General features: G+C 43.6%; 1 protein-coding gene across 5 annotated transcripts in view; it reads left to right on the top strand.

Moving 5' to 3' along the window:
• The window catches only part of SORCS1 (sortilin related VPS10 domain containing receptor 1), a 505,175-nt gene that overhangs the window by 183,251 nt on the left and 306,178 nt on the right, over positions 1 to 15,746 (top strand). For all 5 annotated transcript variants that reach the window (XM_003787186.1, XM_003787185.2, XM_003787187.2 and 2 more), the window contains exon 2: positions 796 to 863. In XM_003787186.1, coding sequence (XP_003787234.1) covers positions 796 to 863 — 68 coding nt within the window. The remainder of the gene's footprint in view (positions 1 to 795; positions 864 to 15,746) is intronic.

A 15,746-nucleotide genomic window follows, 5' to 3' on the forward strand; every position in this document is an offset into this window, starting at 1 on the left:
TGTACATTGGATACTTTTTCTTCCATTCTTGTGATACTTTGCTCAGAAGAACATTTTCTAGCTCCATCCATGTGAACATGAAGGACGTAAAGTCTCTATCTTTCATCTGTTTCTTATAGAAGCCTCCCCACCCCTCAATTCGGTAAGCTTTAGGACTCCAGAGAGCTGGCATTAAAGACCTTTTATGGAGCCTAGTGGCTTCTATCCAATGACTTTCCTAGAAAGTGGGAAATTAGAAGGAACATTCTGCTCACAGAGGAAAAAGGAAAGGAATTAACATTTAAGAATCTCATGCCAATTGATAGATAATTTACGTTTATTACCTAATTTCACTTTTCACAGCAATCCTTTCTGGGAGATAGCAATTACTTTTCACTCCCTTTTAATCAATGGGGGAATATTGAGGTTCAAAGAAGTTAAGTAACCTGCCCAGCGTGGCCCAGCTATAGAGCTGGTAACTACATCACTGACCTTCCTCTCTCCCACCCATCTGCCCAGTAACTAACTGGTAGGGTGCATGCTTGACGGCTCTGCCAGCCTTGGCAGTGTTAAACTCGCCTGGGTAAGACACGCCTGACAGTAAGAAGAAGGGGAGAAAGGAAGGGAGAGCATGGGCCTAAGTGTTACAGTGATAGGTCTGCTAACCGTCCCTAGTCAGAGTGGCAAAGGTTGTAACAATGTATTCAATTATGTTAAGCACCCATTAAAGGTATCCTAAGCCCTCCCTTGGGCTATTTCAGGTCTAGGAGATTGTAATTGTTTGAGACTAACCTTGAGTTCTTCTTCTGCCTTTAGGTGATTCTCATTTTGACAAAGCTCTATGACTATAACCTGGGGAGTATCACGGAGAGCTCGCTATGGAGGTGAGTAGATAGAGTAATAATTAACGTGCTATTGAAACATGATACCAGTCACTGCTCTCTCCCACCCCCTTTTCTCTGAGAGGAAAGTTCTGAGTCACATTCGCTCCTGGCTTCCTCAGTTGCTTCTCTGTTTAGCTCCAGTCAGGCCAGAACCTTACCTTTTGTGTAGACACCTTTTTATGGTCGGTCAGATTTTCTTGCTAGACTGTTCAGTAGGTTGTGTTGATGCATTTACATTTCCAGGGTTCTCACTGACCTGTGAGATTATTGGAAAAGAAGTGAGAGTCAAGGTCTGTTTGCAGAAGGGGTCAACACACCCTCTCAGGTCTACTGAAGCCTGGTTTGACACCAGAGCAGGGATCTTTAGTGACCTCCCTCCCGGGGTCTTGCAGCCCCTTAGCTCACAGGTGGGATGCATGCCCTGGTCTCTGGGATTCACACTGTATTGCCTCACACCTACAGAGTGTGCAAGAAATATTTTTTTAAATGAAGGCATATAATTTCTTCAGAGGCATGGTAACCCCTTGAATGCCAGCATCAATGTGCAGCTGGGCTGTCAGGGCCAAAAACCACAATGGGAAAATCCTCAGAAACCCAATACAGCAGAGCCTGCATAGCTGACCACCTCCTAAAATTGACCTAATTTCCATAGATTGGACATGCATCACATGTGTGTGTGGGCACAGTAGGCCTAGTTCCTTATGTTGACCACCTCTGCATGTTGACAGAATGTCACAATCCCTGGGTGGTGATAGTCTACTCTTTCTATTTGCTTCTTAAACTCTGCTTTGTTGCTCTTACTCTTGACTGGGTGTTCTTAGCAACTGAGTGAGGTGCCCTTAACCAAGACAACACCTGAAGCCCTGGAGACCACTGCCTCTGATCAGCTTGGGCTGAATTAGGTGGTAAGCCCTGAGCCAGGGGTAGGATGGAGACAACCCCGGAGATAACATTTAGTTTTGTAACTCAAAGTGTGGCAAGTTTAGTAGGAACATTAGTAAAAGTGCAATTCTTTAGAGCATTTAGAGCCTGGTGCCTACCATCTCGTTTAAATTCTGTCCCCTTTCATCAGAAGCTCTGTGATTCGGAGTGAATCTGTGCTTCCTTGATAGATTTCTCTAATGTATGTACATATATAAGAGTAAAAGGCAGTGTTGTTTTTTTTTTTTTTTTTTTGCAGTACATCTGTCATTCAAAGTGTAGTCTGTATATCAGAAAATTAAAAGACCTGCAATTTTGTCTCAGTGGGGCAAAGGCTTTCAGCAGTGGTAACTCTGCCTGCACAGTGGGAAGGTCATGCCGAGGGCCCCGAGGAGCAGGTGGTCCTAGGCTGCTAAGGTCAGTTCCACTGTGCTGCTTTCTCTCTGATGGGGCCTTGTTACCAATGCTCCCGCCTAGGAAGAATGTTCTTTCCAATGTTAGGGGAGGGGATTAAGGCAATAAAAATGGCATCACTTTCCATTACTATCAGGCTTCTGCACAGACAGAGCACACTCCATGGAATGATGCTTGGGAAGGTGTGGCAAGAGCGGGATGCTGGCTGTTCAATCTTAGATCAGTTTCACTGGGGGCCATAAACCATCATGCATTGTGTAATGGCGTTTCTCTTGTTTTCCTACTATACATTTTTCCAAATTATTTTCTTTATTTTAGTTCATCTTGATATGGGGTACAAATGTTTAGTGACATTGTTTTTGTTTCTGAGATAAAGTTCAAGATGTAGTTGAGCCCTTTGCCCAGAGGGCGTGTTGAATACCCTCAATGTTGTGCAGATTAGGTGAGATAAAAAGTATCCAGTGTACTCGATATTAATATAAAACCAGTATATAGACAACTACATGTATAATGACGTTTCAATCAATGATGGTGGTCCCATACGATTATAATACCATATTTTTGCTGTTCTCTTTCTATGTTTCAATATGTTTAAATACACACATTCTTACCATTGTGTTACAGTTGCCTGCGGTTTTCAGTACACTCTCCTGCTGTATAGGTTTGTCTAGGCTGTGTCACATAGTCTAGGTGTGTGTATATACACTCTGCTGTGTTTGCACAACAATGAAGTCACCTCATAGTGCATTTCTCAGTATGTATCTGTGTCGTTAGCAATCATAACTGTACATACACAGTCTACCCTCCGTCTCTGTGGGTTCTACAGCCTCAGATTCAACCAGATTGCAAATATCTGGAGAAACAATAAGAAATAACAATGTAACAAACAATAATAGAAGAAAGAATACAGTATTGTACACAACTACTTACTTAGCATTTGCATAGTATGAGGCTAAAAGTAACCTAGAGGTGATTAAAGTATAATGGGAGGAAATGCATTGGTTACATGGAAACAATACACTATTTTATATTAGCGACTTAAGCATTTAAAGATTTATGTGTCTGTGGGAGATCTTAGAACTAACACACCATAGATCCTGAGAGATAATGCTCTCTCTCTCCACACACACACCCTCCACACCCAATACATTTGCACACATGCACGTATACCCACAGATATATGATACACTACTATACCTGCAGCAGTCATTTCTCTACATATCGGGTATTAGAAATGAGTACTGTGGTAACCTTATACTAGAGGAACTGGTCATTCTAGTTCTTTAATAGGAAGAGAATATACCTTACTGAAAATGTCATTTAGAAAAAGAAGAGAGAATGAGGAAGCCATTATACAATCCTTCCTGGTCCTATAGCAGGATGGTTGTTTTGAGCAGCTTGCGATCTGGGATTTCTGGGGTCAGGCCCGCATGGGTAGGGGGCAGGGGACAGGGGTCAGGATGCTTATGGTTCTGAGGCATAAGCTCAGTTTGAGATGCATGAGGGAAACTAGATGGCCAAGTGTAGACTCACTTCTGCACAAACCTGTACTACTTTTCTCTCAGCAAACCTGCCTCTACCAAGAGTTGGGGGCTCCAGCCCTGGCCAGGTCTTACCCTTCCCCATTGTACCTGTGTCCTGAGCGCACAGAAAGTGCTCAGTAGGTCTTTGTGAACAGAGCAGCGAATGCAGTTTTATTTCTACTGCATGGCCATCCACAGATGATTTTCCTTCTCTTTCATTTATTTAACAAAAATGTGTCGATTAACTCCTTTATGCTTTATATGGTTCTGGTCTGGAAAGATGGGTGTGTACCCAGATGAAGAGCAGGAATACTCTGCTGTCCAGTGTTCCTCTCCAGAGGGGGAACATGGATCTGGGGACAGTTAAGGTAAGAGAGAAATGTGCTTGCAGGTAACCTGCCCTGTATGGTTGTACCGAATAAAGTACTTATGCAGCCATGTAGAACTGCCAGATGCCAGACGATAGATCTAATGTAAATAGAGACATGGCCAGGCAATTGTGAGTGTTGCAATAAAGATATAAATGTTGCTTTTTTTACTTTCCTCATGTGTATTTTCTCTTCTCTACTTAACTTTAAGTTCTCAAACTGAGTACCTTGCTGCTTTAATGATAATGGGGATAATGACAATAGTGACAATAATAATAAAACCTTTTATTTACCCTTCGCCATGTGCCAGGCACAATGCTAAGTGCTACTTTGCATTTTTTGTGTCTTCCTAATTAATTTTTACAGTGTGCCCAAGGTCATACAATTACTGAGTAGTAGCCCACAGACTTGCAGACGTGTTAGTAAACTCCAAACCTTTATTGCTTATCTGTCTCTCAGAGATTGTCTGTCCCCTGGCAGATCTTTCTATCCCTAAATAAATAAGTGAGCAGAATATTGTATATATACTTATATATAACGCTATTATGTAGCATATATATATATATAAAATGAATAGAATTTTCTAAACCCTGTAACATTCTCAGCAGCAATGGCCTTACTCATGAAAAATACTGGGCAACAGGGGAATGGCTTTTCATGTAACAGGCTTATGTATTTCTTACTCTTTACATGTTTTACCAGCTAGAAAGTCCAAATCCAGCAAGTGGGACCCTTAGCGTATTAGAGTAGGGCCAGGGCCTAGAGTCAGTTGACCTTGTAGTGATGTCCTAGGATCTTAAACCTTACTGGACCAACAAGCCGGGGATGACAGGGTGAGATGCCACTGTACCAAGTTAATGAGCTTTTCCTCCCAGTTGGTCTTGTCGTTGATTGCACCTTAATCTTAGAGCATGTTGTTAATTTTGTTTTGTTTTGTCAGGTTGTTCACGCAGGGAGTCGGGGGGAGGAAGGGGAGGGTTGATCTGAATCAGAACAATTAACTGCACCGTGAAAAAACCTGTACCTTACAGTGGATTGAGTTTAGAGATTTGTAGAGCATGGTGGTTTTACCACACTGAAGCAAGATAAGCTTAAAGCTTGAGATAAGTAAAATGTCAAAATCTGGAAACAGCATCTCTGAGAAGCATGGTCCTTTTCCTGTCTAGTGCCAGGGTAAGCACTCTGTGAAGAGAGGCTGAGCTGGTGGGAAAGCCCTGGGCAGTTCTGGAAGGATTTGAGAGAAGTCTCTTAAAGGGGCGCCCAGCATGCAGTACCCCCTTTCACAGGGTGACCAACATGTCTGACTTCTCAAATTCAGCGTCCCATTCCTCAGATCCACAGGAGACACAAACAGGCTTCCACCCAGATCTCCAGAACTGTGCACTTTCCAAACTGCAAAACCTGGTTTGGTGGGGCGCTAAGGAACAGACAGTTAAAGTGGAGAGACTGTGTTAGGCTTGTGGTGTGATTCTGAATTTGTAGCAAGCTCTGTTTCCCATTTTCCCAGGACACACTTTGTTCTGTATGGAGATCATATAGAGACATTCCCCAGTGGTGCTTGTGAGGACATGGACATGGAGTGCCTGGAGGCAGAGGTTGTGTGGGGTTGGCAGCGGCTCCCTGGAGAGGACCTTGGGTCCAGACTGAAGGAAATAGACCAGCAGGCTGCAAGTCAGTCCTCTGCCAGCCTGCGATTCCCATTAGCTGGAAGCCTCCTTTATCCAGTTCCCATCCAGGCGAAGAGCAGTGGGTGAATTGGGTTAAATTTATTCTGTGCTTTGAAGGCTGTTTTGCTACAAAACTCAGTTTTCACTCAGTCGTAAACATAAGACTCTCTGTATACACAGTTAAAAATAGAAAGAATATAAGAAAGTATAAAAAATTCTCTTCAAGAGAATTCTTTATGTCATGCAAGTCCAGTGATGCTGTTCACATCTTGTGCTTACAAATGTTTCACATCTTCCCGGTGGCCCATGGGAGGTTGCTTAGCTTCCAAGTAGGATCAGAAGGTGTTGGGTGGTGGCCCTTTGGATTCCAGAGTCTGGATGCTTTTGAGTTTTTAACTCCCTCTTCCATTCTATATTTGTGTCACAGGGAGCTTCTTGTGGCTCTTGGACTTACACATTTACTTTCTTAAATTTCATTACTAAAAAATTACAGGAGTAATGGATGTCATTGTAATGAGCCACTTAATGATATTTAGCGCCATTAAAATGCAGAGGGAAACTTTTTCAAATACTTCCCACACAGACCTAGCTTTCCTGAGATCTGTGACATTATGAGTTACAGATAGTTCTATTCATACCATTGTGACTCAACTAAAACGCGCCAACAGATACATGCATGTGTTAGGGCCATGTTTTCATTTGTTTATTTAAGAAAATAGGCATGTTTTCTTCGTCACTGGACTCTGATGACCTGCTTTATTTCGTGTAACAATGACTCATGAATATCTGTCCAGATGAAGGCATTAAAAAACAGAGTCCAGTTTATAAGTGTCCCCTAGTTGGGTGTGCTTAATTAATCCGTGGTGATCCCTGTGTACCAAGAAGTGTTCTCAGTGCTTTCAGCCTAGTAACAACCTTATAAAATGAGCACTCTTAGTATTTCTGGTTCTTGAAGAGGGAAGTAAGGCTTAGAAAAATTAAGTAACATGCTCAGTGGTCTTGCAGCCAGTCAGGGGTGCAGTGGGCCCCAAGCCTCCTTTCTTAACACCTGCACCACACTGCCGGTCATTATCTTTCTGGTGGAGATTTAGTTCATTTCCTCAGTATTGGCTATCACCTACAGTGCTTCAGCAAACATCTGTAAACACGTCCTTTCCCTTTGGTAATTTCACTTTTGTAAAGCGTGATTGAATCCTAAAGAGGATATTGCTGTATCAAAAATATATGCATGCATAATGTAAGTAAAGGCCTGAGATGCCTCTCCAAGAAGGTTGGAATGATTCATACACCCATAAGCAATGATAGATTGCAGATTTCCCCAGGCTTTCACCAGGACTGGGTATTTTCAGTGCTTAAGATTTTTCCCAGTATTTGGGGTGGAAATGATGTCTCGATCTCAGAGTGTTTCTTGAGTATTTCCCTCACCACTAGTCATACTGGGCATCTTTTCGTGTTATTGGTCTGTGGCACTGTGAACCTATCTTTCTCCCCCACCTCCTGGTACACATAATTGCTGCTTCCCTGTTAATACTAGGTCATACTATGTATCTTTGACTTATAGTGGTGATCCAATGTGTATTTATTTAGTCCAGTTCAACAGACATTTGTTGGACCCCAACTCTGTGCCAGGCACTGTCTTGGGTAGTCAGTGGAAATAAAGATTTGACTAAGAAATTGTTCCTTCTCTGTAGAAATTCAAAATCTGGCAAAGGGCAGACACTCAGGAGATAATTATAGAAGTGTGGTCAATGCAGTGTAAAAGTTATGCACAAATATTGGGATATTTGTCTATTTCCATACTAGCCTGGAAATGCAAAGACCATGTTAGCTTCACACCCATCCTAGAACCTGGCTGATACTGAGTATTGGCAAGCGTGTTTTGCTTTGAAGCAGTATATTAAGAAATGGTTTAGGGTTGCTGAGAGTCAGGTCTATATCTTTCACTTGTTTGCTCCATAAATTTTTTTTGGCAGGTTTTTTTTTTTGTTCCCTAAGTTTTTATCTCAGTGCCTTATGAGTAGAAGCTGCCGTTTTGAATAACGTGCTACATGCGCTAATGAAATTCCATCACATTACACTCCAGGAGGAAGAACACAACCAGTGCCAAGTGCGAACAGCCCAGAGATTCAAGTCGGGGAAATCTGTTAGGTCCACAGAGCCTTAGGCATGCCTGTCGGCCCCCTTGACTTTAACAAACCCTACTGTACCCCATGTAAAGCATCTGGATTTTGCAAGGATTTCGATGGACTCTGCCCAGAGCTGCTGCAGACCTTGCTGAGACGTGTGAGCTCGGTGAGGGCCTGGCCTCTGCTTGTGCCCCTATCCTCCTCCTGTGCCTGGGTGATTGGCACTCCTCCACGTCCCCGACTTTTCCTTTGAGCAAGTAACACTGAACACAAACTGGCGGACATGGGCCGATGTTCAGATGGAGACTTTATCAGTGTAAGTCAAGAAAGCAAGTGCAGAAGTTTTACAGAGAAAGTAGAGCAGCTTGACTTCACACCTGCTCGTAGATTCGGGAAGTATTTTAATGTTAATTCTCACTGTTGCCACATTTCCTTTAAACACATCCTGGAGAAATCTTCACATGCATGAAGTCCATTGAGATGTCAATCCCCACTATCTGATCCTCCAGTTGCAGTCTTTCGTCCTTATAAAGGATGTCTATAAAGTTCATGTGCAATTTAAAGTAGCCAACTATTAAATTGCACACGAATTTCATGGACACCCTTTATATCAAAATGAAAGCTTTTAATAACTAATCAACCAATGGAAATTAAATGCTCTTTGGATGTAGAGTTCTATACTGGGCACAGAGGCAGTCAAAGATCTCCAGAACACGATTTCAGACCCACTAGAAAGAAGAAACAGTCTGGTTATGCGTTCAGCACGAGCACATCCTCCTCATTCGTTAGGTCTTAGCCTGCACCCTGACTTCTTTTTTAAAAAGCAATTTACATCTACAGTGTGCTATGGAAAGTGGGCCCCTGCCTCTTTCTACCGTAGCTCTGTGTTTCTTTTATTTGCTGCATGTGTCATAATCTGTAATGATTTTATTTATTACTTGTCTATTTTCTGATGCCATTGTTAAAATATAAGCTACCTGAGGGAAGGGACCGTTCTGTCCTATTGTTCTCAGCATCCCGTGAAAGCACCTGACACACGGGTATTCAAATGACATTTGGAAAATTCATCGAGGGTATAGATAAATATGTATCTGAACTCACAGTAAAAGGTGTAAAGACATATATGAATACGTCTAATTGTTGCCCTTACATAATTCGGGAGAACAGATAAACAAATAAGAGATATATTAGTATGTCATGTGTCATAAAAGAAGTGTCATGGTTTTCTGGAATGGGAAAGAGAAAGCTTGCTGGGGGAGAGAAGACTTGAACTGAATCTCAAAAGGAATAAACATGAGATTAGTAAAGGAGGCTGATTATTATTTATTAGCATGGCACATTGAGGAAATCACACTAGGTCTCAATACAGTCTGTGTATGCATTGGGCCAGTTCAAGTTCTTCTGTGCTAAGTATTCTAACATTTATCCTGGAGGAGTTAATGTGGATTATCCTGGATATCCTGCCACTGAAGTGAATGTTGAGTAGGAGATGGGCTTGATGGCCTTTGAAAGGTATGAGCCAATAGGAAGAGATGAAGAAATATGCATTTCAGGGGTGGTGCCGGTGGCTGAAAGAGTAGGGTGCCAGCCCCATATACTGGAGGTGGCGGTTCAAACCCAGAACTGCAAAAAAAAAAAAAGAAATATGAATTTCAGGGAAAAAGTATCTGGGTGTTACATAAAAGATTCACTTGGAAAAGAACAGAGTTGGTGATCATGGGCTCAGTAATCATAGAAACAAGGGATGAAAGGTGCTGATTTTTTGAGGACATGGGAAGGTGAAGTATGGAATGCAGGGGGTGATGTCAATAGATCTTATAAAACGAAGATGAAGAGGAGCAGTTGGATGAATGGGAAGATGAAAGATGGAGATGCATCTGCAATGACTTTGCCACTTTGGTCTTAGTCTGGTGGATAGTGAGGTTATTTACTGGGAGAAGAAAATCATGACTGGATTAACAAATGTTGGTGTACATGTACCATGGAATATTATCCACCCATAAAGAGCTGGAGATTTTTGTATCTCTTGTAACACTCTGGATAAATTTGGAGAACTTTCTCCCCAAGAATGGAAAAATAAGCATCACGTGTACTCAGTACTAAATTGAAACTAGTAGATTAACAGCCTTGTGGTGGCTAACACCTGTAATCCTGGCACTCTGGAATGTCAGAGGCAGGGAGATGGCTTGAGCTCGGGAGTCCAGGATCAGCCTGAACAAAAGCAAGACCCTGGCTCTACTAAGCAAAACAAAACAAAACAATAGCTGGGCATACTAGGCGGCTGAGGCAAGAGGATCACTGGAGCCCAGGAATTTGAGGTTGCCATGAGTTATAATGCCAGGGCACTGAAGGCTGGGGCAACAGAGTGAGACTCTGTTTCGAAATAAATAAATGAACAAATAAATTCAAGTAAGGGGATGGGGAGAAAGAGGTTGGGTAAGATTCAGCCTAGTGGGTACATTGCACTGGTATATGGCACAATTCCTGAATGAAAGATATACTACAACTTTTACTTTACAAAAGCGAACTATGTACTTATATCATATGTACTCTCATTTTAATCTGAAAAGGTAATTAGAAAGAGGTAGGAGGTAGGGATGAGAGGAGAAGACTATGAGTTTATTTTTTAATATGTAGAGGTTGGGGTAGATTTAGGTAATTCAAACGGAAATTTAGAGGCAATTATGCATTTGGAAGGCATGGTTGTAAGCAGTAGGAGCTGTGTTAATAGGAGCCTAAAGAGAGTGTGTAGCAGAAAAGTGAGAAGACTCAGGGGATCTCAGTCCCTGGACAAACCGAGGGGTCTGAAGGAGCTGCAGACATTGCCACTTGAAAGTTGGAAGAAAAACTAGGCAGGCACAGGGACAAATGAGAAGGACGTTAAATCCCACAGAATAGTCAAGTCAGAAAAATCACTTGTGAACTGGCCTCCAGACTTGTCCACACGGAAGGCGTTGGCTCAGCAGAGGTGCTGGAGGGAAGCCGAGTCACAGCATGCTGGGCCTGGCAGCCAGGCAGCGGAGAAAGCCTTGGTGACAACTCTCTCAGAGAAGGAGCTATGATGGGAAATACAAGTCAGCGACGGATTCTGCATGAAAGACGTCACGGACTAAAGAAACATTTTCCTTTTCTTTAAGTGAGAGCAAACCTGACCATGTTTATGTTTTGGAGGAGAAATTAAGGGGGAAGAAATTGAAAACATAGGAAGATGTAGAAGAGGTGATAGAGGACTGAGTGGCTGAGAGGGTCGGAGTCAGGGGTCACGTGGGACTCCCCAGCCATGGCAGCTCACGGGGCGCGGAGGGGGCATGTCTTCTTCCCCAGTGGGAAGGCCGGGGTACGAGCATACATAAATCATCTTTCCTGGGCGTTGGACGGTTGAAGGATGTCCTGCCATTCAAGTGAATGTCGAGTAGGAGATGGGCTTGAGATTGGACTTGACGAATTTGAAAGAGCCACTGAGGAGGGGTGGAGAGGCTGTGCTCAGGGACAGGCGTGCACGGTGCTGGGTAATGCCCAAATCCAGCTGAGGTCACACACTGAGCACAGCAAGGCTGTGTGACCCTTGTGCGATACACAAGAAGGCAGGTCAGGAAGGAGAGGAGGCCGGGGTCTGGAGGGGTTGGAGTGTTGGATAGGAGGACCTGGCTAAATAGAGAAGGAAGGAGCAGAGCCGGGGTGGGAGGAGAACAAGCAGGAGGCAGCGGGACCGGATTTAAGCATGTTGAAGAGCCTAAAGAAAATATGGGAAATAATCTCCAGAGGAGTGCCACTTCTTATAAGGTAAAACTTAGAACATATCTTGCCTCCAGGGGACTCTGTGAACGGGAACTGGTCAGAGCAGGTGGAGTTAATCAGAAAAGCCTTTTATTAAAGCTGCTGCTAAGAAATCCCCTTGGCTCTGCAGGAGAAGGAGCTGCTATTTTTCTGTGTGCTTGTGGGACTGCTGGATCTACTTGTCAGTCCCCCACATCCCGGAGATCGCAGTGAGTGACAAGCCACCTCCACATCTTTGGAAAACACTAAGCAGCCCTCTCTGTTCTGGTTATGGGAGATTTTACCAGGCAGCTCTTTATTCCAAGACCTGAGACTTACGTGTTAACCACCATTGGTGGTCACCAGTCCCTGTGATACCTTTGCCTAGACAGAGTGACTGGCCCAAATGCCCTGTGGAACTAATACTCATGTTCTAGTGACCATTTTTCTCCTACCACTTGTTCTGGAGCCCATTCCAAAAATTTGCTACTTTTCTCCTTAAAACTCTATTGTTCAGAGTTTAATTATTATGGAGTCTCATTTGACTAACTTTGGCCTCCCCCGTCCGTTTTCCTGTTGGCTGATACATTCTTTGATGTTGATAAAGCCATTTAATAAAATTCTCAATAATGGGAGATCATCAAATGTTCCAGCTTTGGTGAACTACTGTACTTTGAAGGCCATTCTGTTATAATGGGTCAGCACTTGGGCGCTGGACTGTCTGGATGTCAGTCCAGGCTCTGCCCATTTACTAGTCCTGCGACTCTGGGGAGATTTTTAAATCTGATTCATCTCCCCATCAGAGAAAGTATCCATCTGTCATGGGACTATCGTGATGTTTAAACATAGATCACCTACCAAACATGCAATAAATAATCCAAAGCCATCAGACGCAGAAAATCTTTGGATCTTGTACTTTGGTGGTCTTGGTTGAAATGCCTTTCCCATTGGATTTAATTTGCCTAATAAGTAACAGTAATAGCTCTTTGTACTGTTACTTACTATGTGCCAGGCCCTCCTGTAAGTGCTTTGTGTGTCTCGACTAAAGTAATTCTCGGAATAACTCTAGGAGATCAGGACTGTCATTACACCCTTTCACAGATGAGGAAACTGAGGCACGGGGAAGTGACCTTCACAGGGTCACGAGAATGCTAAGCAGTGGAGAAGCCATCTGAACCCCTCCAGCTCTGGAGCCATCTGAACCCCTCCAGCTCTGGAGCCATCTGAACCTCTCCAGCTCTGGAGCCATCTGAACCCCTGCAGCTCTGGAGCCATCTGAACCCCTCCAGCTGGAGCCATCTGAACCCCTCCAGCTGGAGCCATCTGAACCCCTCCAGCTGGAGCCATCTGAACCCCTCCAGCTGGAGCCATCTGAACCTCTCCAGCTCTGGAGCCATCTGAACCCCTCCAGTTCTGGAGCCCAGGCTTTGAATCCCACAGAGATCATCTCTTGCAGGATCCTTCCCTAACCACTCCCTTCCACACAGAGAATAAATCACTGCATGTATGCCAGCTCTTTCGTTGTGAATCTATTCCTTTATATCCCCAGCACTTTCTGTACATTTATTCCCTTTGCCAGGAACATTTCAAAGGTGCATGTGACCTTACTCACCTTGACACCCCACTCCACGTACAGTTCTTGGTCCATCGTTGCCTAAACTGTCAGGTTTAGCTCCAATTTACTGTCATTGCACATGGAGGAGGGGACAAATATGAATTTAATTTCAGCACACCGCTCGACGCTGTTACTCTGCATGTCCAGTGACGTTTCCATGAGTGCCAGAAGCTAATATGATGGTACAGTGGAAGTGAATTCATTCTTAGAAATATAAACATATTCTTCAAATGTAAATATAATGCCAGGCCCATTGAATTTTTAATTGCAAGGACTGCCTATTTTGCTGTCCCCTGACAATTAACTTTAGGCAGGGGGTGTGGGGACACCATTATAGACCTGGGTCAACTTGGAGTGAGGACAGGGCGCTGAGAGTGGCTGTGCTGTGTCCAGGGGGTTGAAGGCACTGCGCTGTGCCTCATGGGACCAGGAAGAAGAAAGCTGTATTATTGGAGAAGTTTAGAAAAACCTTCCTTATTTCAGGAGAAGTTTCTGAAACACAGTCCTGTTCGTCCGTAAATCAAGCTGTTTGAGCTCCGTTTCCATCTTTCCAAAGGGAAATGGTGTGCTGAAGAGTTATTCCTCAGCACGGCTCTCTCTCCGTCTCCCGCTGGGATGTATTAGCAAGGTCATCACCTTCTGTTTATTGGCTTCCCACAATCTGTGATTGCAGGGGATTATGACTTCTTAGCTTGCAGAGGCAGGAGATGCAATCAATTCATGAAAGGCACAGGACTGGTTTTTTTTTTCTTCTTTTAAAAATGTATATTTATTTCTGCCAGCATTTCTGAGGACAAAGACTAAAAAGATTTTTGAAAGGAATTTATCTTTGGATGTCCTGCTTCATCACTCCTCTCAAATGGGAACATGGAGTCAGGCTGATGGGAACTTAACTTTAACTCTTTACATTTGCAATAAATCAGATAATTTCATAAGAAATTTCTCTATCCCCAGTCCTAAGCTAAGTTGGTTTGGAAAGTTGTACTCATTACAGTAGGCCAAATATATATTCACTGATATAATTGGGGACTTGGACTTGAATAGATTGATGAATGCACTGTCTTTGGTAGGGCAAGGAAATCTTTGTCTGGAAAGCTTTAATTCTTCATTAGTATTGATTGTGAAGTCAGTTTTCACACATATTTTGCCATCATTTCTCAGTTGTCTGGATCACTCTTACCAGTTTGCTATTGCTCTTCTCCCAATTGAGAAACTGTCACTTGTGACCTCCAAGGAGAATCAGAATGTCAACTGAATTCTTTCTTCCACATTATTACGTGGGACATTTCCTCCTCTCTATGATCACAAAAGCAGTTCCAATCATCTGTCTTTTCAAAACTTAACCAATTAATGTGGCAGCACAGAGAATGTGCTTTGGCCAGGCGTGGTGGGTCCTGGCCTGTGGGAAGCTTGGCAGTAAGAGCTTTGCTGACACCAAGTGCTCTGCTTACCGCTCAACTCTTAATAGAGGTCTGGCCTCTATGTCCTCTTTTTGGGAAGCTCTCCAGAGGTCAGAGGTTGCTGCTCTCATACTGAGATGACGTAGAAATCTGTGGTCTCTGCTTATGACTACCACTTTTTCTCCCCCCTCTGCTTTGGGTCAGTTTTACAGAATCTGCAGAATTGGAAGACTCTCACTCAAAAGACTCTTGCTTATTTGTTGGGTAGTCTAAGCATATGACACAGTTGCTCCTTCTGTCACGGGTAAGCAAGTGAGAATGGGGCAGGGCCAGCGAGGCGAGCTAGTAACTGGAGTCTGGCAGCAGGAGACCCCTGATGTGGTTCTCCCTTGGTAGTGCCCATTCCCCTCAGCAGCCAGCACGGGGCCTGAGGTTCCTCAGCTTTCCACTTCTGCTCTTAGAGACTAATTCACCCACGTTCCCTATTTTCTGCAAGCATAAGACGCTACAGGATCCTTCAGAATAAAAATTAGAGCCATTATGGTAGGTCAGAGATCAAGGTGCAGATACACATTGGGTTTATAAGGACACACATCAAGTTGATGGGTCAGGCCCTTGAAATAGGCCTTGTGGACTAGAGCAGATCGAGCTTGTGCATTTTAGTTACTTCTCCCTCTACCTCCTGAACATGCCTTTTTCATTAATTTGACACTCCCTGCTTCCCCCTAGTCCTTAAACCCACTGGGAAAAACAATGCCCTTCCTTTCATTTTAGATACTTATCCTTATGGAGAAGAGGATTGAGATTGTTACTTAATGTATCCAAGCTTTGGTTAATGTTGCCTTCTCTGGACCTTATTTCCCATATTGGGTAAATGGGGCTATTAAGACTTTAGTATGTCTGGCTTGGCTCCTGTGGCTCAAGTGGCTAAGGCGCCAGCCACATACACCTAAGGTGGCAGGTCCGAATCTACCCCTGGGCCCCTCAAAACAACAATGATGGCTGCAACCAAAAAATAGCTGGACGTTGTGGCGGGCGCCTGTGGTCCCAGCTACTTGGGAGGCTGAGGCAGGAGACTCGCTTGAGCCCAGGA

Source organism: Otolemur garnettii, unplaced genomic scaffold (genome assembly GCF_000181295.1).
Source record: "Otolemur garnettii isolate 467f Iridium unplaced genomic scaffold, OtoGar3 scaffold00021, whole genome shotgun sequence".
NCBI lineage: Eukaryota > Metazoa > Chordata > Mammalia > Primates > Galagidae > Otolemur > Otolemur garnettii.